The sequence below is a fragment of the Melanotaenia boesemani genome, chromosome 18, assembly GCF_017639745.1.
Source record: "Melanotaenia boesemani isolate fMelBoe1 chromosome 18, fMelBoe1.pri, whole genome shotgun sequence".
Lineage (NCBI taxonomy): Eukaryota > Metazoa > Chordata > Actinopteri > Atheriniformes > Melanotaeniidae > Melanotaenia > Melanotaenia boesemani.
In genome coordinates, this window is record NC_055699.1 from 11,296,718 (window position 1) to 11,319,637 (window position 22,920).

Here is a 22,920-nt window from a genome sequence, read left to right on the forward strand (position 1 = left end):
TTGTTATAAACTTAATCAGTATTTGCCTTGTTCAAACAGCCAGAATGGCAAATTATGGTCAGCTGTAAATAAAAAAAACTTGTTTTTATTAGGAATTCTTTTTAATGTGAACTACAAAAACAGAAAATGACAGCATGAATGTAAGACTTGTCACACTCTTTACAGGTGTGGTCTATCACATAGATGAATTCCACTTTGAGGAGATGGGGAAATAGGACACACAAGCACTTTTTGTTTTTTTTTACAATATAAAACAGCAGTTGCTCCATCTATTTGATACACCAGATGGAAACCCATGCAACACACTTCACTCTTCACTGTCCTTAAATTAGCATTTGGGCATAGATCTTCAGCTGCCAAGTCAGTCGACCTATTATACATAATGGTGCAGAGAAGGGAAGAGTGGTAGGGGCTGGTTTGGAGGTTGTTGGAAAAGATGTCAGTGTTTGCTCTTCTTTGACTTTTTGTGAGATCGGTGTGGAGACCTTGATCTGGAGCGGGACTTCTTCGCGGATTTCTTGGGTGTTCTAGAGCGTGACCTCCTAGATCGTTTTGGTGTGCGAGGTGATGAGGGAGATCTAGTGGAATAAATGTATCGTATATTTGAATTTTTTTCCCAAGAAATGTGTAAAACAGATCCAGCTCCAACAATTTTTACAATCTTACCTCCTGGATGACTTCTTGTTGCTGGATCGAGGAGAGTCTTTATGGGACGACCGGGAAGATGTGTCTTTAGAGTAAGATCGATCAGAGCGTTCTGATCTTTCTGAGCGAGGTGAGGATGACCGGCCTCGTCTGCTGCCACTCCTTGTTGGGCTGGGAGACCCACTGTGATGCCGCTTCCTACTAACCAAAGGGGACATACATCTGACAGATCAGACATTACACAAATCCCACTTTTTGTTTTGTACAACCTGTGGTTAACCTGAGAGTAGCTATGTTTACATGGACAAATATTTCATCAATCCGATTTAAATCAATCTGATTGGAGATACCAGATCACTTGTTTACATGGATGCTAGATAGCGATCCGATCAGTTGTATTTACAGATTTAATACAATAGTAAGGCTTTTGACATGCGCAGTGGCTACTAGTTTGGAAGATGTTTTTAAACCTTTTAACCCTCGAAATGCTCAATAATCCTTAACTCTTCAGTTTCTAACAAAAATGTATCCGCCACAGTCCCGTTCTGTTTTGCTGCCGCCATTTTTCAAGTCTTCCCTGAAACTCATTGTTACGTAACTGCAACGTGGTTCAAGCATGCGCAGAGACAACATCCACCACAAAACAACTGGAATGAGTGTATACATGATTATTTTTTCCTGCTGATCAGATCGTGAGAAGGTTTAAACCACCTCTCTTGATCAGATTTAAAATTAACTTCCAATCAAGGCCGATCGGATCAGCCGACATATTTTCTGATCGGACATTCGATCGGATTAAAAGTCTTCCATGTAAACGTAGCTACTGCACTGGTACCAAATTGCACTCACCTTTCTTTCCTGGTTGGTGTATCATCTTTCTCCTTTTCCTTCTTCAGCTCTTTTAACCGCACCTCAGCCTTTTCTTTCTCTTTCTTCTCCCTCTCCTTCTCCCGTTCAAGTTTTTCCTTTTCTTTTTCCTAGAAAGAAGTAACCCAAATCATCACCCCACTGTCAAGTCCTACATTAGATTTAATCAATGGTTCTTAAATACAGGAATAAAACTAAAAAATAAAACGGCTTAATTCAATACCTTTTGTAATAGTTTGTCCCTGTAGTGCTCCACCTGTTCCTGAATACTCTGGCCAGGCTTTTTGGGTCTTTTTCCAGATTCTAGCTCATCCTGAAACTTCATGACTTTAACCTGTTCGAAATAATAAAAAAAATTAAGCAGTGGTCAAAAATGAATGCACTGTTTCTTCAGCAAACAACTGAAAGGTACCTCAATCTCTCTGAGTTTGGTGCGTTTTTCCTCATTCATTTCAGAAAGCTTGGCTTTAACATCAGGATCATCTCGAGTGGGGTTGGAGAAACTCTGATTATCCTCTGAGCGAGGGCTCCTATCATCATTATCGCTGTCTTCCTCAACCCTTTAGAGATAGATCAATTTAATGAAGGAAAAATGTGCAAAAAGGAATTTGAAGACCTTAAAAAGTAGGGGGGGGGGGAGAAACTTACTTTTTAGTTTCTTCTGGCTGCTCAAATATCTCCCATTTTGAGGTTGTCACAGCTGAGGATGAAACGAAGGCCAGCAAGGTTAAATATAATGACAAGTTCACACATGAACAGCAAGTTTCTATTCTACAATTTGGGTACAAAAAAGTGCAATTTCCAAATATTACAACTGCATATTCCATCATCTCACCTTGAGCCTCCAACTCAGTTTCATCCACTGCTTCCCATTTTGAAGGTGCTACCTTGAATGTTGCCTCTTTGGCCTGATCAACTGCAATCACCAGAAAAAGAAGCAGTTAAACTATATATTGACAAACATCAGGACTGAAATCATTAACATTTAAATTCCTGTGCAAGTCTCTGCATCACTCACAAGGTATTCCATCTATGTCTTCTTCCATGGGTCTGATAGGAACTCCATCTAGATCATCCAGAGGGGCTCCATCAATTTGTGCTCCATCGATGGTCCCAGCGTCAATAGGCACCCCATCAACATCCTCCAACGGGGTGCCATCTACATACTCATTTATTGGAGCCCCATCAATGTCCTCTGTTGACTCAGGCTGACACAAAGACAGCAAAGAGAGATTTAAGATGTGGAGATTAAATTACATTTTTAAGGTGCTTCAGGTGCTGCATCATTTACCTCCACAACGGGGACCACAGGCTCCTTCTCTACAGAGAGATTAACAAGACCCAGGAAGATGTTCTGAAGCTTTATGAGGAAGGGGTCTGGGTACACTGCCCAGTCCTCCCACGCCCGGAAACAAGACATCACTCGTTGCTAGAGCAGAGAAAAACCATGATGAGAATAAGTGAGTGACATAGGTGATGTATATTCTCCAGCTTCTTAAGATTACTAGGCAAGGATTGGTACCTTAAAGTTCTCACTCTGAAGGTGACCTTGTATTGTCTTGTATGTGGCATTGAGGTCTGAGAAAATCTGGCAGAGCTTTGTCTCAAAACTAAAGACAACAGGGGCAGAGTTATTCATTTAAAACAACAAAACGTAATCAGTCAAAGTAAACAAAGCAAACAACTTACTATTTTCTGTAGTAAGATGCGTTTGCAACTTTGGCTGAAGAGTTGTACAGCACATCAGAAACCAGATATAACCGTGCAATCTGAAATGCCAAAGAACAAAATGTGAGTTGCAGATTCTTGAAGAAAAGTTCTTTGATTATGGTAAACGCAGACTTTGGCCTTGCCTTCTTTGGTAGAGGGGTCTTCAGGATAGAGAGAGACTCTGTGACACACTCTACAATCTCTTCAGCAGCTTCAGCGTGGCTCAGGCAAAACAGCATGGCCTCTGCGATATCCCCCCTCCTGGGAGTCAAACCACGAAGCATCTCCTCCAGTTTGTCTCGCTCCCTGCAGACATAAAGGATGTTTAGACACAACACAACAGTTGAACTTCTCATCATATATGGAAAATTAGGTATAAATATTTCCATGAGGGCAAGATCTTACTCTTCTTTCAAGCAGCCTTTTTTGTTGCCCTCCTCTTCTTCCTCCTCTTCTTCACCATCATCATACGGACCATGGAGGTATGGATTAAGAGGAGGCGGGCGCCACAAAGAGCCATTTTTAAACATTCTGAAGTCCTCTGTTCGCCATTTAGCTGGTGATTCACCCTGAGAAAGAATTCCTTTACGTTAAATAACCACTGAATCTTTTCACAAACACTCTTTCAGCAAAACATTCATGTTCATGCTATGTTAAGCCATTATCAATGCTCTAACCTGTAGTATAGTGTAGAGTTTCCACCGGTAATATACATGCGCAGGACTCTGGTTCTCAAATAAAAATCTGGGGGGGGGGGACAATTACTTCCATCACAAGTCTGCATAAACAACATGCAAATACAAAAATGAGAATGCTTCTAACATTTCTGCAACTAGACTGACCTGTACATGGGGTTGTTGATTTCTCGGTTCATGATCATGGCTTCAAACATTGGGCCTTCACGCACCACAAACTCGATCATGCGGTGGATGAGAGAGAGCAAATTCCTACAAGAAAAACACAGTTAAAGCAAACGGATTCAGACTGGACGGACACTTGAGCACTACTTCAAACCTGCTTATCAAAGCTTGATTTATTCTTGGAGGTTTGACACCTGCAACAGTTTCCTTGAATAATACGTCAAAGAAATGCTGCAGGATGAAACCAATTTTCCTGGACATTTAAATGTAATTAAAACTGAATGGTGCCATAGTAATACTATGTCTAACAGAGGATGTTAATACCCAATTAACTCATTAAATATCCAATATATTATGATGAATAATTAAATTGTGAAAGGCCAAATGAAGGGTATTATAAAGACCCATTTAAATAGACAACTTGGTGAGTGTCACATGTCCAAGAATAAATTAAGATAGAAAGTTACTATGCCTCTGGGCCTATGTATAACATTAATGAATAAGTGACAAAAATCAAAACATAAAATAACATCTAAAACTGAGCTTTTTTTTTTTTTAATCAAGTGCAAAATTCTACTTAATCCTTGAGATTATGCCTGAGATCACTGAGGCAACAGTGCAACAGATTTTAATTACACTGCACTGCTTAGAACCTTTCAATGAAATCTTCCTAAACAAACATTTCATAGAAATGGTGGACAAGTGAAGCTGTATAAGGTGGTAAAAGAGATGGGGAGTATTGATAAGGCACTGTATTGACAGAAACATGAGCCAGTACAATGTCTTTCAATTACCACTCATCCCACAAGTGGAAAAAGTAGTAAAAGATTCTTGGTTTGAAATAGATAATCTACTGGACCTAGACTGACTGAATATGGTGTAAATGGGATTATTGAAGTTCTTCTGCAAACTTTTTTGGGGCAGGGGAATAAGTGGTCCTTGCTATATACAAATAGCCTAAAGTGGCCAACAAGACAGAGGATGTCTTCCATTTGACAACACAGATCACATTTACTTGTATTGGAGCTGATCGTACCAATGACGGGGTAAAATTCTGTATACTTTCCCAATCCATCCCATGATGCTTTTCAGGTCCCTCGCTGCTGCAGACAGTTCAACTTGTGCTGCTCACCAAGGCCAATGTCAAAGGTCATATATAGACAAATGCTAGGAGGTTTGGATTTGTTGGAAGGGGCCCGATTTACTGAGCTCCCGCAGAGTGACAGAGGCCAAAGGGGGAGACGGTCTGAGTGAGCAATGGCCAGAGAGCAGGCTTTCACAACTACAGGTCTAGAATTAGCCTACACTGTATGTAACCGAGCACCATGTAGACCAACAAAATTAAATGTTTATGTATGAAGTGGAACTGTGAAAGTGATGACCTTTGCCTCTAAACAGCATATTAAAGCAGCTGTATATTGATGTTTTGCTACATATTTAAGGACAAAATGAATGAAGGTGAGATGTGAACGAGCATGATAATAAAACAGCTCATCAGTCAGTATTATTTGTTAACTGGTATGAGAACAGTGTACAATCGCCTCAACCATTGCTCATCCACACTGACCAGCCCCCTGTAGCATGCAGAGATCCAATTTTAAAAAAATTAAGCTTCATTATGGGATGTTTTTTTTCCTAAGTTTGTACACCAATTAGAAAAAAAGAAAAACATGTACCTTTCTGTTGGGATAACCACTTTGACTATGGCTTGCGACAGAGTCTGTATATGAAGTCACATCAGATAATAAACATAGAATGTGAGTATTGTTAAAAAGGCAACAGGTGAAAAATATAAAAAATGCATTTCAAAGTGCATAAAGACAACAAATTTCTTTTACTGCTGTCAGTTTTACTAAAGGCCAAAAACCCCTGATACTTAACCAAGTTATTCATTAACACAGGCTACCATTTCATTATAACCACACGTTCATACAGTCCAACTAGAATAATTCATTCAACAGCAAAAAAACAAACAAAAAAAGTACAACAAAAAGAAGCCTATCACTTATAGAAACTAGGTGTAAAACCTGCACTGACTATTGAATACAAAGGCTAACATCTTACCAGCACAATTAAAACACTGCCATTTCGCATGAGAAAACCTTTGGCTGTCATATTGAGTTACCTTCTCAAACTCCTCCTTGTTTTTGGGTGGAGGAAGCAGGGGAGCATTTGGGTTCTTTAGCCTCTCCCGCGGCTGTGCGTTGAAGGGTAGGCCAGAGGGAGGCGGTGGCAGTGTATGCTCCATCATGGAAGGAGGGATGTAGATGGGATGGGGTGGAATAGGTACACCTTTGCCCCATCCTAATTTCATCTCAAAGTTCATGATCATCTTTCCTTTAGTTTGAGAAAATAAATACAAGATATTTAGACATATATAGCATGAGTAAAGTGTATTGGAATTTCTTGAATTTATATAAAGATGTACCATTTAGGTTCTTGAGTGCTCGTTCAGCATCCCTCCGGTTCATGAAAGCCACAAAGCCACAGTTCCGCTCCCGAGCTCTCTCCTCATCTGTCCTTGGCCACATGATTTTAACACTAGCTAGTGGGCCGTAGCGGCCAAACTCTTGACACAGCATCTCTTCATTCATCTATAACATGGTTATAAAAATTTGAAGGGAAAATGTATTATTCACACAGCATACCACCTTGAAATTCAGTGCCAAGGCAGTAGAATTCATATTATTTAAAATCAATCACAGGTAAAGCACCAAGGTCATGTCAAATTCATTTTCACAGCTAAGCTGGCTGATTTGTTACTTCAGCATCTTTCTGTCTAAAGAATTTCCCCTTAAAAAAAAAAAAATAAAATACTACCTGTGGATTGATGTTTCCAAGATACAAGTTAGTTGTGGATGGGTCGCCAACATCATGGGAACCTGGAGCAGAATCGTCCAAAACTGCAGACACAGAAAAGAGAAAATAATCTCCTGCTGCTGTCTAATAACAAGAATGATTTTCTTAGCAAGTTGAAGATATTCACAGCCACTGTATTAAGTCAAAATTACCACTGGACGGACGGTTTCTTCTTGAAGAACCATCCGCTAAAAGAAGCAGAAAAGCAGTATAAATTTTGTTTCAGGGAAAGAGGACAAAGAGGTAGGGAGTGGAGTAAGGCGCGCTGGACACAACCATTTCAGGCCAAGTTAATACATGTAGGACACTCATGCAGCTTGAATACACTCACATGAGCGCCTTCCCTCCATGCCAGGGAGAGGTTCGAAACGGCTAACACGTCCTTTCATCTTGTGTCTTTCATCCCTTTCTTCCTGGATCCTGCAAGAAATATCGTACAATCAAGTATAACAAGTGTTTACAGTATATCTTCTGTCCCATTAGAACCAAACCATAAGATGTGGAAAAGCATCAGTATAAGTGCTGAAACATACTGTTTAAGTTCTTCTTTAAAGAGCTCCAGGTTACTCTTCTTCTTTTCCTTTTCATTACCTTTCTTCAAAGTCTGAAACACAAAATGGGAAATAAAATTTGTGAAGTAAAAACTAAGTGAGCTACACCATGAAGGTCAAATGAGACATGCTCATTTTAATGGTACTCACATTTCTTTTGTCTAATGCTAAAAACTGAGGCGGGGTCTCCAAAGGCAGGATGCTTTTAGTCTGGTTCTCAAAACGTGACTTAGGTTTATATAACTTTCCTTTTTTCTCATCAGCAGCTGCTTCTTCTATAAAAAGAAAAAAGCATTGGTTCAAAATTCACACCAAAAATTAAATAATTTTTCCCCCGAACTAGACAGTTTATGTAGTATTAATACAATAATGAACTCATTAAAACCAAATGTATCCCCAACTCAAATTTTACCAACAAATGAGGCAAAAAAAGACATAAGCAAGCAATCAATATATTTACAAGAAACTATTACAATATCACCAGTTCACAATTTGACAGAAGCTTTATCTCTTAAGCTGGACAAACATTATAAAATATTCAAATCCATGGCCTTTCATCCCTCTCCAGTTTGCAAACATCAGAAATAAGTCATATTAACTAACAAGAGATGCAGCAAGAAGGGACAGCATTACATTATCTCCAAAAAGTGCTTTCAATCTGTTGATTTTCAGTAGCAGCTGCACAGGACAAGAGATGTCAAAATTATTTAATTTTATAATTAATCGCAGTAGTAAACATTACGATTAACCAATTGTAATGATACCTCAAAATCGTCACTTTATTTTAAATATTACGTATGATTTATATCAGTGTATAAACACAACTTCCTAACAGAACGAAAACAAGTTTTGGTTCCTTGAGGGCTGCAGAAGAGGCTGCCTGAGTGGGAAACTACAGCAGAGGAAGCGTTTTCCCTTCAAACAAACGGATTAAGAGTTGGAGTTTCTTTTTATTTTGTTTTGGGTTACAGAAAAAAAGATGACCAAGGTGTCATTGTGGAGGACGGCTCACCAGCCTGTAAAAGGTTGAGGGAATATTTATATAACTGAAAAGACATGTTATTGTGTCATTTGCCATTTTGTAAATATTTAAGACTCGGGTTGGTCTTACAGCGCAACATGACGCATTCACTGCACGTGGCGTTACACAGATGAGAAAAACAAACTAAATAAGTCTTTTGTGACAGATTTTGCATTTCAAACAAAGAAACAGCATTTAATTCCAGATATACGATCTTATTTATTTTCACTATTGTAGTATTATTTATGTCACAAACAAACAACAGTTATTGTGCTAAGGACAGTTCAAGTCCAAGCTAGATAGATGTTTTTCCTAGGTTTCTAAACTCTCTACTCAAGTTGTTAAGAAATGTTCAAAACTCTTTTTATAATGTGGTTTACAGAAAGAAGCCTCCCACATCCAGGTAGAGGACCTGTTCCATGTGAGAGAAATCCAGAGTTAATGTGTAGGATTTATTTATTCTTTCCATAGAAGAGATTTAGCTTGAATGAGACTTCTTTTTTACTTTGCTGTTATATTAATTAGTTATTTTGGCAGGAAAAGATATAAATAAATAAAACTAATAAAACTAAAAGAGTGTTTGGGTGATTTTCCACATATTAGTGCTAGGAAATTGATTTAAGCATTATAATCGTAATAATCATAAAACTGTGATTACTTCTTAGACAATAATCATACCAAGAAAATTTCTAATTGGGACATCCCTACAATGGGACTGGAACTCTGTCCCAGTGAACATTAGAAAACTGTCTTTATACAATCTGTTAAAAGAGTCATCACCTGGAAAATTGCACATTTTTTTAAGTTAAAACATGTGTATTGGTGTTGGACAGAAGTGTTGACTTCCCTGAAAGCCTTCCTTTTGAAGACGGTTGAGTTTTTCTGTTTGGGCACTTTGCTCACAGCAGAACTCTCTAAAACGCGTGACTTTAATTTGCTCCTGGGATTTCGTCATAAAAGGAGGCTATTTGAATAAACCAGCCCCCCTTCCATGCCTAAAATCACCTACTCACGCTACCGCCAGTTGTCATTAGCAACAAGTTGTGTGAAGATGTTGAAACGGTGCTCTCATGTTAACTGCTCGGTTGTCGGTTAACAAAACCAACATCAATATGTTTTTAGTCTTCCTGTAGCAGCAGACCAAACTACTACTACTACAAATGGATTACATTTATTTTTGGAAATAATGTACCTGCATCTCTGCCTGCCGCACTCTATTTGCGCCTGAATGTTTCAGTAATTTGGGACAATTTCAGGCAAAGATGGCATCAACCCTGCAGTTGGAAAGAGGGGAAACCAACTTTGAGCAGCTCACCATCAATGTAATCAGCAAGTGTCGCTACTAATATAAAGTTATCCTTTACTGTGTCTGAGACGCGAGTTAAGCTGACACAGCAAATGCTAACGCTAATGCTAAGGGACAAGCCTAAAATTTAACCCCCTGCAATGCACAAATGAGCCTCCTGGAAGAGGTTTATAAAACTGTAATTATTACAGAGGCTGCAGTGTAGTGCAGTGTAGAGGCGGTATCGTCACTCTCAGGCTCAGAGTCTGGTTTGAACATAAATGGCTGAATTCTGTAAGCTGCTGCTTGGTCAGGATCGCTCGCCATCACTAAGCTGTTGATGTTTTGGAGTCTGACGCACTGTGCATGCAGTGGGTCAGCTCCCTTTCGACTCTGGCCTCCCTGCGGCCAATCAGCGCACACCTTTTTAACATTATTTAAATTAGTGAAAAGCTTGCATGAACTTTCACGGGACAAAGTTGTGGTATGAGCAAAGGGTCTCTATGTTAGATTTTTTTGTGTAATAAGTTTTCAAAAAATATTTAAAAACACTTAGAGGACAGTGGATACATGAAAAGACCAGGTAATGACACCTTAGAAGGGGGGGGTTGCCATCATTGACATTAATATTATTAGTATGTGTACCCTGGTCTAACCTTGTCATTATCTTATAAATATATGGTCAGATTTTGAATACGTATAACTGTTGGGATTTTTTATCATTTCTGTTTATTCTATTTGATGTCGGTTCCGTGTATTTGTCATTTGTATTTTGTGTATATCTTCATTGTTGTTTGTATATGTGTAATATTTTATCTTGGTGTCTTGAGTTTTTATGTTTTTTTTGTTTGTTTTTAGGTTCAACATGCCTGCAAAAATAAACAAAGTAAAAACTGTGCAAATGTTATACCTTTTGTTGCATTTGCAATACCTCCACGGACAAAAGCCTTGACTTTGCCCTCTCCTCCGCCTTCAAACGCAGCAAGAAACTCCTCATAAATCTCTGCTGCAGCCCGCTCATCTTCCTGAACACAGAAATTTAAAATAAAAGAGAAATCAGTGGCAGATCACCTCAGATAGCAAAGTTAATTCATAAATTATTAATGAAAAATAAGTTCAGCTAGCCTTTTTCTTTATTTCATCTTGTTCCTTCTTGCTTAAGGTCCTTTTTGCCACTGCCATTTTACCGATGCTGAAGGATTTCAGTTTGCTCTCAAGCAGCGCCTGTCAATGTAAACAGAGAATGGTTGGTTTAAACAGGGTAATTATATTCATATTTTAATTTGCCCTTACATGTGTTCACCAATACTTCTACTGCGTTAAACGATTTTGGTTTCTGTTATTCAGACGAGAAGTGACGGTTGTCATTGGTCAGACCACAGAAGCATTGTCAATGACTGTAACTCACTCACACTACAATGCGCGAAGATTGCTATCACTGACTTAAACATTGTTAGACATTCTGTTAGATAAAATTGACCATATATGTTCAATCCGGTAAAGCTTGAAACTGAACAAAATTAGGTAAAGGCCTCAATCGTCGGAGTGAACTGCTGCGCTTGAGACTGAATACATCATGCCGAGTGGCTAATGGTTTTTACAAGAGGCTAACGTTGACATTTAAGGCCACCGACTCTAAATATGTAATTTAACAATTCTAACCTCAGATTTAGATTTACCAAACTGTCCTCTGAATATAGTCTATATCCTTAAAAAAATTTTGGCCAACTATATTGACTTCCAAGTCGACTGTTTCGGCTAGTCCTGATGGCTGAAGCGAATTCATTAGCTTAGCTTAGCCTAGCGTAACTAAATTGGCTTGTGTGGCCGGTGAGCCAGACTTCGTCTCAGCTCGGTGGCACTTTGCTAACATCGTTGCGCACACTCGTAAGTATGGTCTTTAGCAATATGCTAATAATTAAATATTCAAGGTTTTCCAGACATATTGCAATGTATATACTTTTCACTACATTTAGTACAGCATAGCTGCTACAAGAACAAACAATAAATTTCACCTTAGCGCTAGCTTTTTGAGAGCCAGGCGTTCGATCCGCCATCTTTTGAGAAACTAAAATAAAATCGATCGTCGATCAAATGATTAGCGCCTGACTTGAAATTCAAGTCTAAATAATCAATCGATGAGTTAGTGATGGTAGGCTCAACTTACTTTTTTCATTTTGAAAAGATGGCTATTTAGATAACTATAATAAAAGAGTCATTGTTTTATATCTACAATATAAATAAACTATTTAAAAAAGAGAGTGAGAGAGAAATGGATGTGTTTGGAGCGGATGGTGTGCCCGTGATTTCCGCAAATTGTCAGATTTTCACCAACAATATTGTCTACTTGAAAATCACTATATGACCACAATTTCACCGATTCAAAAGTAACGATCAGCGCCATTTATTAATAAAGTTACGACACTCCTTGAACTCCCCAACACGCCTTCATGTGGTTAATGTAGCCACCAAAGTTCATTTAACTAGGAGATTGCGGACAAGACTATTGGAGGAGATCATTCTTTCAACACCTTTTTCAGTCAGACAGGAGCTGGACAGCATGTCTCCAGAGCGGTTTTTGTGGACTTGAAGTCCACTGTCAAATGCTTCTGGATGAACTTTGCATTCTGCAAACATCAGCAAACATAATTAAATGATGGATACATTTGATGGTGAACAGGATGCAATTATTTCTTTTTCTAGGCTGAACTGATACCTTTCTATATATTTGTGTCTGAAACAGTTAAATGTGAAAAAATCCTTGTGAAAACTATAAAACACATCCTAAATTCCTGGGCCTGAAATTTATTATTTCATATGACAATGTAAACTTTTCTCTGAAACTTTAAAATTGTGTCTGAAAGAGTAATACTTGTGTAATGTACAGGTGATTTAATGATGTAGTACTTGAGTTACTTAAACACCTTGCGGCATTTTGAATAATAATAATAATTTTGAAAAGAAGCAGGTTAAATTAAACAGTTTGTAAACGTGTTTCAATAAATTGGGGTGGTTTGATCTTTTCATAAAACTCGTTATTTACAATAACTCCAGTCGAATAAAAGCAGTATAGAAAGTATATAATGGCCAAATGTAAACCAAAGAAAATGACCCAAAAGGGCTTAAACATTATATTAATAAATGTTAGTTTATACCAGAATTAAACTAACTTGGAATCAGGTAATGAAAGCACAACAGAGAAACCAGAACAGGTGAAACTGTCTCTACTTGTCAAATACATCTATTTCTTGGTTCACTAAAAATGAATGATTTGGGGGCTAATTGGCTAAATTTTTAGTACTTTGTGTACAGTCCAGCTATGGAAACATTAGTGGTTTCATTGCAGAACACTGAATGCACTTTTTGTTGTATTTGTTGTTCTATATTTTTCTTTTTATGTCAACACAGCTGCATCACAGACATAAAACCCCCATTTATAATAAAGTCGTTTCATCCACTGATGTGAAAGCCACGCATTATGCTTTATAATCCAGCAGGTGGTGCTCTCATACTATCACCAGTCTATTATTCTCACCTTTTTGCATAAAAAAGCCTGTTTCAGCTGGTGTTAAATACATGTAGATTCTTGTTCGAAAAGTGGGATACCCTAAGCATCATCTTAACATATGTAGGTTATAAGATCCATAGTGTTTATAAATTGTAATGTCAAACCTTGTACGGGTTTGTTCTAGTAACTCATGCAAGCTCCTTGGAGTTTTTTCACAAACCAGGTGGTGTGGAGCTAATGGAAGACCCCCACACCCTCCTAGCGCGTCTTTCATCCTTTTTTTCCCCCTCTGCTCCGTCCCTCCTACCACACAGGACAAACACTATATTCATGTACTTGAGCTTGCAGTCGCTCAAACTCCCTACTGGAACTCCTGGGTACTTTTCCTCACCGTTTCAGCTGCTGAGCACAATGCCACTCATGCCACGGAGCGAAAACAGGACAAGCGCCTGCTCCATCTTCCCAACAATGTGGAGAACATGCAGTATTTTCTGCGCATGGACTCTACTGTTCTTGACAGAAGTCTGTGCGCAGTCTCAGCGGAGGTACATCTTTGACTCATTTTTGTGAATTTTATTTGAACGATTTGTGAGACATCAAGGTGTCCAGGGTCTCGCGAAGCCTGTGGAGGACAGGAGTTCATTCTGCTGTCCGGGCGTGTTCGGGACATTTTGCGCATTGGCGAGGAATTAGATCTTAACTAAATTAAATGCAGATCATCATCAAGTTTTTAAGTGTTTCTTTTCATAATAGTTGTAACACATCATCGTCACTATCATATAATTGCCTGTTTATAGAGACTATTTCTTCCCCTCCAGAACAATCTTCGCATGTGGCGGAAACATCACAGGAGAGTCTGGAGTGATCGGGAGCCAAGGGTACCCAGGAGTTTACCCTCCAAATACCAAATGTGTATGGAGAATCACAGTGAGTCCAATTTATTATTCAGCAGTTTTTCAGGCATAATCTTGTACAACATTGACTGGTTGTTGCAAATATACTAAAAAACAACAACAACAAAAAAAAAAAAAACAACAAAACTCCACCACACCATACAGTAGCAAGACACTTTTTTGGCTAAGCCTTAACTACCAATTTCATTCTAAAAATACTTGTCCTCAGCCACAGCTGGCTTAAAGCTATTTTTGTTGGCTTGTTCAACTTCTTTATTGGACTTAGAAGCAGTGAAGCTGATGATGTAACTACTGCCTTTATAACCAGATCCATAAGTGCTGCACCAAGTTTAATAAATAAACAATGATTTGTTTTTAACATTGTTCCATATAATTTAAACAATATTAAGTATAAAAACATTTATACCTGTTGTGCGGTTTGTATTTTACTCAGTAATTATTTCCTGTGTGATCTCCCACCCAGGTCCCTGAAGGCAGAGTGGTGGTGTTATCATTTCGCTTCATTGATTTGGAGAGTGACAACCTGTGTCGCTATGACTACGTGGATGTTTACAGTGGCCATGTCAATGGGCAGAGACTTGGTCGCTTCTGTGGGACATTCAAGCCAGGAGCCCTCGTTTCCACAGGCAACAAGATGCTCCTGCAGATGATATCTGATGCCAACACTGCAGGGAGTGGCTTTCTTGCTGTTTTCTCCGCTGCTCACCCTCATGAGAGAGGTAGGCCATCAGTAGTATGATTCTTAACATTGTTGGCTCATTTAATCATTTTAACGTAGCAAGGGTTGTAACTGTGTGGATAGTATTTGTCAAACATACAGAGCTATGAGAGACACAAGTTACTTAGATTGCTCAGACAGGTAGAGACATTGAACAACTTTGGAAGTTTTAGTGGCGAGAAAATGACTTCAGGGGTTAAGATTGTGCAGACAAAAAGAAAGCTAGATCTCAGGTTTACTTACAGCATGATATGAAATTCCACTGAACTGTTTTAGTAGAAGGCTCAGACCAAAGGTATCCCCTCCTCCTGTAAGCAGTCGTACTGACTGCTTTTGTGAAGTTTTATTGGCTGCGTTCTGGACCAACAGCCTGACAGCTGATGTGGGTTTGGTGAATGTGTTTATTGGGCTCATTTTAACTTGATTACGGCAGTGAGGATGTTGCCATGTAGTCTTTAATGTTGTTATATGTGCCATCCATATGTTAAGTGTCTATTTTCTATATTGGGCTTCTTTCTCTGTGATGTTGGGAAAAAAATGAAAAATAAAGTAAAAAAAAAAAAAAAAAAAAAATCAGCCCACACAGCTTGTGTGGTTATTAAACCGATGCTTCTGGCAATACTGGAAATATGCTGGGTTTTTTAAACATGAGTAATAACTAAATCTTCTCTACAAGGGGACCAGTACTGTGGAGGCCGACTGGATAAGCCCTCTGGGACTTTCAAAACACCTAACTGGCCTGACAAAGACTACCCCGCTGGGGTCACCTGCTCCTGGCATATAGTGGCACCAAAGAATCAGGTCAAATATTTCATGTTCAAATATTTTTTTAAACAAATGCAAACATGAATGACTGGAAAATGGCTCTTTGTAGTGGAAGAAAAAAAGTCTTACAAGCCTCTGCCTGAAGAGGAATTTTCTGTAATTTGTCTCCTGCTGCAGATTATTGAAGTAAAGTTTGAAAAGTTTGATGTGGAACGAGATAACTACTGCCGCTACGACCACGTCTCCATTTTCAATGGGGCAGAAATAAACGACGCAAAGAGAATTGGCAAATACTGTGGTGACAGCCCCCCAGCGTAGGTGATTTCTGTCATGCAGCAGGTACTTTTTTTAGTAAATCGTCCGTGCTGTGATTACAAATCAGTTTATCCTCAGTCTGCTTTCCTGTGCTGCTCTCTAGGCCAGTTTTCTCAGAGGGGAATCAGCTCCTGATCCAGTTCCTGTCGGATCTTAGTCTGACTGCAGATGGCTTCATCGGACACTACAAGTTCAGACCAAAGAAATCCCCCCCTACCACCATAGCACCTACCACCACAACACTACCAGCCACTACCAGGCCTATACGTATGTTGCAACTCAATTCCTACAAAACAAAAGAACCGTATCATGTTTATGTGTTGATGCACTTTCTGTGCTACTGTACAGTATTGTTAACATGCGGGTTTTATCTGTTGCTTTAAACATGAGTGGGATTTGGAATCTGCTTACAACCGCAGGTCTGGCCAAGAGCATAAATAACAGAAGAAAAGTGCTTTAGTAATTGTGCAATGTGGATGCAATTAGATCTATTACCCCTACTCCTGCTTTTTTTTGCTTATGGCTGTGAGATCTGAATCAAACCTGCTTTATATTTGAAGCAGTGATGCAAATGGTCTGTTTATAATTGAAAAGCAGTTGATATACACAATTTACTTTTCAGTTTCCTCTGTACAAAGAGTCCTAAAACACAGGGTTAGGAGTTAGTATTAGAGAGCGGAAGCCCCTTTAAATATGCTGCCCTTCACGTGTTAAAAACACTAAATAAGCTAAAATTGTGTGTTTGATCACATTTCTCTTACGTAAAGTGTACATAGCCCAGGTTAATACACAGTGTGGGTATGTGTCTGCACATACAGTCATAGTTCATTTTTATACTTAAACTCACATTCCCACACACACTGTAGTTTTCTTTCTCCTTTGTCGGGCCAGGCGCCCCCCTGCTATAACATCATACTGTGACAGCTTTCTGGGTGGCTCTTCTTCTCTGGCTTTTCCCTATTCAGTAAAAAGTCACCTTAAGCTGTGGTTCTTACATTTATAGACTCTATAGTATCTCTAACTTGAAAAACAGACGTGGTCTTGTTTCATTGTTGTACTATTTGTCTCTGAAGCTGGCAGCCATCCATTTGGAGAGACTCTTTTGTTACTGAGAATATCCAGTAGATGAACCATAAGCAAAGCACATGTAACCATAGCTTACAAGCCTGCATCAATGGCAGACAAAATTACAGATTGAGTTTTCTCCTGTGTTTATGTGTGTGTTTGCATGTGTGTGTGTCTCTGCAGCTCTGAAGTACTCTGTTGCCCTGTGTCAGCAGAAATGTAAAAGACGAGGAACACTTGAGAGTAATTACTGCTCCAGCAATTTTGGTAAGAGCATCAATGCTTATTACAATTATAGTGTGAAAACCTCATAAATACTCATTGATAGAATCCAGCTTTAATTGTGATAACTATTGCAAACACGCTATTACTAAACAACCCACAGCAGAATTCCCAAAGGATGTACAGCACTGTGCAAAGGTCTCGAGCCTTCCTTCCTTCTTTGTGTTTAGTTTCCAAAAAGCCAAACTTTATCTTGATCTTTTGAAGTGGTTTTTAGCAACCGTTCACCAGAATTTCTGAAGGTCTTTTAAAGTTTTTTTGGGACACTGTATGCTTTTTCAGTCATTCAGTCAATTCAGTCCTTGACCTTTCATAGCCAGTGCCCGACCATTATCTGAGGATTATCTTTTATTCATTCGTTAATGAATTAATTCATTCATTATTGTTAAGCCACTTATCACTGACCTATGGCATAAACAGTATTTAAGAATCAGCAAGGTGACTCGAGCTATTAGCTCAGCATGGTGTGCAATGTGTCCTCAAGAAATATAAAAAAAACAGGACAAAAGGTTGAGGCAAGAACTGGACTGAAAATCTGTGGCAACAGGTCTGATGGAGTGATGAATCCTCCTCAGAGCCCAGACTGTGTGGGCTTATCTTTACAGAGAACAGAACAAAATAATAATAAAGGTCATAGTAAATATAGTATAGTATAGTAAAACTGATGAATATTCTAACTAGTTACAATTGTACAAACTTTGAACGTTTGCCTGTTTTAGTAATTGCTGCACCCATTTCTCATTTTCCCGGCAGTATACAAAGAAATTAGCACTAGCATAAGACTTTTACACAGTACTGTAGACCTGCAGACCCCTTGACAGCTAAAAATCCCCTGCATAGCAGCTTATACTGCTGATCATGTCTCTATCTTTGCTCCTGTCATTTTTGCTTGTACATCTGAAAGACTTTCTTGATAGCTAGCCAGGCACTGAGGGACTGAATACAGTAGTACACAGTTACCTTCACTGTAAATACACTCACGCAGCCACTGACTGTGGTTAAACTACCATTAAATAAATGTGTTGATTTATGCTTGGCCTTCATTTGCTGCTCTCCCTCTCTGATATTTTCCTCCCTGAGATGTTTACTGCATGCGTTAGACTGGCATTTCAAAGACTTCACTTAGATTTGCAGCAGTAACTGAGGAACGATGTGGTGGCACATGTGGAAAAAGTCGCCTGTGTGATGTGGTGGCAGAAGTTAGCACATGATATGTTAGAGGCGGTTATACAGTAGGCTGAAAACAGCTTGTCTAATCAACACTTTAAAGCTGTAATGGTTTACGTTGCGCTTGATTTAAAATTGTAAAAGCTGCTTACTGCTTTATAGTAGGAACTGAAACAGGCATGTTTCATCTCTGTCAGGAAATGAAAAAGGGACTAAATAAAGTCAAGGCACATTGGTACGATTAGTGTAAAGTATCCTGTTCATGCTGAATGAGCCATGGTTCTGTCTGATTCCACCGGCTCCACGTTCACCTTCCACCTATAAATCTCTATAAGTCAGAGCAACAAATATGTATGTTTTGTACTTTTGGTGACCAAGTCAGACGAAACAGGAAATAACAGAAACAGAAAAAAAAAAAAAAAAAAGAACTGGGGGCAAAGTAACTTTTTATTCTTTATTAAACTGTAAAAACAACTTTTCAGAAAATGTTATCTTATATTTACCCAGACCTTGCCCCTCAAAGCTGAAACTGACAGTCTGACTGTAAATTATATTGTTGATGTTGTATTCTCTGAAATCATGACATAAAGCTCTGTAAGCTCATAGATGAGAGAGGAAACTGTAAAAAGGTCATAAGGAGAGTGTTGATAGCCTGAAAGGAAATGTTGAGAGACTCAGTTGTTAATTCATATTAACATTTTTTACAGACAGGCTGCACTTCAAAGACAAGAAAGTAAAATGTGGTGCACACACATTGTTCACATTTCTCTCAGGTCATTAATGTTTCTAATAAAATAACAGAATTCCTTCACCACATCTGTCTCTGTTAAAACCTCTGTCAATTCCAGACTCCTTTTTTAAAAAAAATGTGTCCTGTCTAGCATTTTTTATTTCTTTATTTATTTAAATATACTGTATCTTATCTATTTGGAAATATGGAATTTATGTAATCTTGCTGGACCTGACTGGAGGGGACAGAAAAAAAGAAGAGAAGTAAAAAAGAAAGTAGAAAAGAGGAAGAGGAGACAAGATACAGTGGGTAGAAGCAAAAACCCATCAATCCAACCTAACACCAGACAACCAACTGCTACACCTGTACAGAAACACAACAGAGAATTTCTTACAGCGTTGACAATCATCAGAGGTTCTTAAAAAAAGTCATCAAGAATGCAACAACAAGATGTATCACAACAACAACCAAAGTACCAAAGACACACACAGAAAAAAAAAACTAAACAAAAGTAGCTCTTAGTGTATAAACCCACTGGACAACTCAGTGACTGTGTCCTCATGCAGAGTAAGAGGAATGAGGAGTGATCAGAGATGAGTGAGATCATGCAAATGCGACCACGCCTCCACAGAGGCTAGAGGCAGACTAGGGAAGCCCAGAGACCCGGGCAATAGGCAGCAATCCCGGAGCACGAACCCAAGCCACCCCACCCCAAAGACTACCCTGGACCCACCATGAGAGTGGCAGAGGAAGGTCCCAGCCAGAGCAAGGTCAAGGGGCACAGGAAATAGCAGATATTGCAGTATTTGCTGTTAATACTTCAATTTCTTCATCAACTTCTATCAAAAAGCATCCCGTAGACTTTGATTTACTTCAGCTGCCAACAAAACAAACTGTAAAAATCTGCCTGAGACGAGACAGTTACATCATCTTTTATTAAAGTCGATTTTCAGGCTCTTTATGCTGCTGTTGTCACTGTATTTGTAAAAAAAAAAAAAAAATTTTTCGTCTAAACCACGGCACAGAGAAATACTTGTTAATGAAAGTGCCAGCAAATGAATTCTTAGTGTAATTGTACCTTACGTGATTTCTAGGAAAAGATGTACATTTTTGTACACAAATCCCGAGACATTTGGATACTTATGTAATAGTGTGCAGGCTGAAGGTGAAATACAGCTTGACCATGTTGAGAGACGATTGACTCAGCCAGTGCACAATATTTCACTTTCACACTTCATAAAACTCTTAGGGAGTATTTTGTGGATCACTGTTGGCCACTGTCCATCTGTAGATTGAAAACCCTTCAAATCATTTTGGCAGGATTTGGCTCTTTCTGAGCTAAATGTATTTCCCTGTAAACCTCAGAGTACATCTGTGTGTCTAATTTTTGTTACATCATCTAAAAATCAAGTGATGCATGGCTTTTAGAGACTCCACATGTGTTAGAGATGTTATAGGATTTGGATGATGAGTTTTTGTTTTTTCTATTTTGTCATTCTGGTAGAGTTTGATCTGATTGAGCAGCCACTTCCAAATTCTAATTCTTACTTCTTAATTTTACTATCCTACTTACTGCTAAAACTCCAGCCTTTTTTCCCTGCCTAAAAATGGCACTTTCAGCTCAATTTTAATAATTGACTTGAATAAGTTCTTGTAAACAGCTTAAAGAAAAAAAAGTTGGAACAGTTGCCATCTGAACATAACTGCAAATTTAAAAACTTTGCTTTGGTTTTATGCCAATTTAATCTCTTTTTTTGTGTCTGACAGTGATAACTGGGACAGTCATTACTGCTGTGATAAAGGGAGGAAGCATGTATGCCACTGTCTCCATCATCAATGTGTTTAAAGAAGGCAGCCTGGTAATCCAGCAAGCAGGAAAAACTATGAGCACCAAGATTATCATCCTGTGCAAAAAGTGCCCATTCATCAGAAGAGGTGAGTGAACTGGTGGAATCAAATGATTGCGTTCAGGTAAATACACTGCCTGGCCAAATAAAACATAAAAACAACACCTGGATTTAACTAAGCAAACAGTTAGTGGCTTCCTGTTGGATAATTACTGCATGGGTGATTATCTATCAAAGATAAAGGCAGTCCAATGAAATATTGGTGTTAACTTATTTTTGGCCCGGCAGTGTATGAACAAATAAAAGATTTGTCAAAATGTAAATGATAACCATGAAAAAGTTCTTTGTTGACTGTTTTGAATGACCAATGGCTCTGAGTTTGCCTCCTGTGCTGTGCCATCAAGCTCAGCTGAACAACCCAAAATGTTAGGTGAGCGGCAGAACTCACTGCCCAAACTAAACATGTTTATATGTGTGCATATAAACATAAAACATACAGACCTGCCATGTGCAGATTCTCATATTCGGCCTCCCTGAATGTCTCTGCCGTTCCGCCACTGCATTCAGGTTTTTTTTGTGTGACCTATCCAGGCTTGAACTACATCTTCATGGGACAGGTGGACGACGAGGGCCGGGGGAAAATTGGCCCACACCACTTTGTCATGGCCTTCAAGGCAAAGAACCAGAAAGGACTCAATGTTCTGAAAAACAAGCAGTGCTGAGTTCCAGTAGCTCTGAGGATCTCCTCTGAACTGGCCTCCCTGCGGCTCAGAAACAGTTAAGCAGAAAACAAATCCCCTTCTCAATGACACCAACACACACCACAAAATAAAACTGAATCTGGATAGAGAGCTGCCAGCAAAATATAGAATATGCATGATTTATTCACTTAAAGGAAAATCCCATTAGCTTTTGTATTTTGTTGCAGTTTGTTTGTTTTTTGGAGCACTGAGTTATTCCAGCCAGTCTTCTGTTAACAACAGTCTGTCATTGTGTTTTGCAAACCGAGATTAGGGTGTTGAAATTTCCACTTCTCTTCACAGATCATTCCCAGCCTAGTCACATTCCTGTCTAGCTCCTAGTGGGGGCTTAAATCGTAGCTAGTATGAGAAACATTTTCTGTGTGCACATCTGTTTTGATGTCCCATAGTGGCACTTGTAGCCTCCTATCATTCTATTCTGCCTTTTTCACTCCCTCCACTTCAAGTCTACAGAATACAACAGGAATCAAGACCAGGATCAATGCTTTAAACAAAGATCTGTCCAGCAAAATCATCCCAGATTTGACAAGAATTGCTAGTATGTGCAGGGGAGTAATTGCAGTCTTTATGATAATGATGATGTCAACGTCTTGTCTTCGGTTTTCATGAGAAAGGTTGGATGTTGTAAATGTGGTGATTAAAGTGCAATATTTAACATGTTTAAAATTCCTTTAAAAAGATTTGCCTGATTTTATGTGAAACCTTCCGAGCCAAAGCTCTTTTCTGTAGTTTATGGATGCCATCAGTGCACGTCATTACTTACTGTAATTGTTTTAAAGGCAAAAGATATTTTCATAAGGAAAAAGTTTATGGATATTATTTATATTTTATTGTTTTCATCTGCCCAAATAAACTTCTTTAACATTTTCCTTTTGCATGGCTCTCTGTCTTTCACCTAGAAACTAAAAAATACCTAATAGCATTTGAAGTGTTGTGTTTGGGGAAGTCAAAGCAACTACGCTCTACTAAGCATGAGAATGGATCAGGTGTGTGTAATGTGACTCTCACATGGTCTGGAACACCAGGGAGTTGGCTCCACGGTTCATATTT

General features: G+C 38.8%; 2 protein-coding genes across 5 annotated transcripts; one reads left to right on the forward strand and one right to left on the reverse strand.

The window, feature by feature from the left end:
- Positions 1 to 65: 65 nt before the first annotated feature.
- Positions 66 to 11,883, reverse strand: LOC121628676 (U2 snRNP-associated SURP domain containing). 4 transcript variants are annotated; one of them, XM_041967866.1, is made up of 26 exons: positions 11,814 to 11,883; positions 10,924 to 11,022; positions 10,709 to 10,823; positions 7,643 to 7,767; positions 7,475 to 7,545; positions 7,273 to 7,361; positions 7,094 to 7,129; positions 6,903 to 6,985; positions 6,511 to 6,676; positions 6,208 to 6,419; positions 5,759 to 5,802; positions 4,065 to 4,169; positions 3,900 to 3,966; positions 3,628 to 3,791; positions 3,366 to 3,528; positions 3,202 to 3,281; positions 3,035 to 3,122; positions 2,804 to 2,941; positions 2,531 to 2,720; positions 2,348 to 2,428; positions 2,161 to 2,212; positions 1,925 to 2,072; positions 1,736 to 1,846; positions 1,495 to 1,622; positions 667 to 843; positions 66 to 578 (listed from the first exon to the last, which is right to left on the reverse strand). In XM_041967866.1, exons 1-26 carry the CDS (start codon positions 11,853 to 11,855, stop codon positions 440 to 442), a joined length of 2,913 nt encoding a protein of 970 aa, XP_041823800.1. In that variant the 5' UTR covers positions 11,856 to 11,883; the 3' UTR covers positions 66 to 439. The 4 variants fall into 4 exon arrangements, with proteins under 4 accessions (XP_041823800.1, XP_041823799.1, XP_041823801.1 ...); XM_041967865.1 differs by having other exon boundaries at positions 667 to 846; XM_041967867.1 differs by lacking the exon at positions 7,094 to 7,129 and having other exon boundaries at positions 667 to 846.
- A 1,743-nt stretch (positions 11,884 to 13,626) lies between these two features.
- On the forward strand, positions 13,627 to 22,736 carry pcolce2b (procollagen C-endopeptidase enhancer 2b). The gene is made up of 9 exons (XM_041968328.1): positions 13,627 to 13,851; positions 14,125 to 14,233; positions 14,684 to 14,939; positions 15,615 to 15,739; positions 15,881 to 16,017; positions 16,122 to 16,285; positions 17,267 to 17,350; positions 21,030 to 21,197; positions 21,701 to 22,736. The coding sequence occupies exons 1-9, from the start codon at positions 13,637 to 13,639 to the stop codon at positions 21,829 to 21,831; spliced, it is 1,389 nt and encodes a 462-aa protein (XP_041824262.1). The 5' UTR covers positions 13,627 to 13,636; the 3' UTR covers positions 21,832 to 22,736.
- The last annotated feature ends 184 nt before the right edge of the window (positions 22,737 to 22,920 follow it).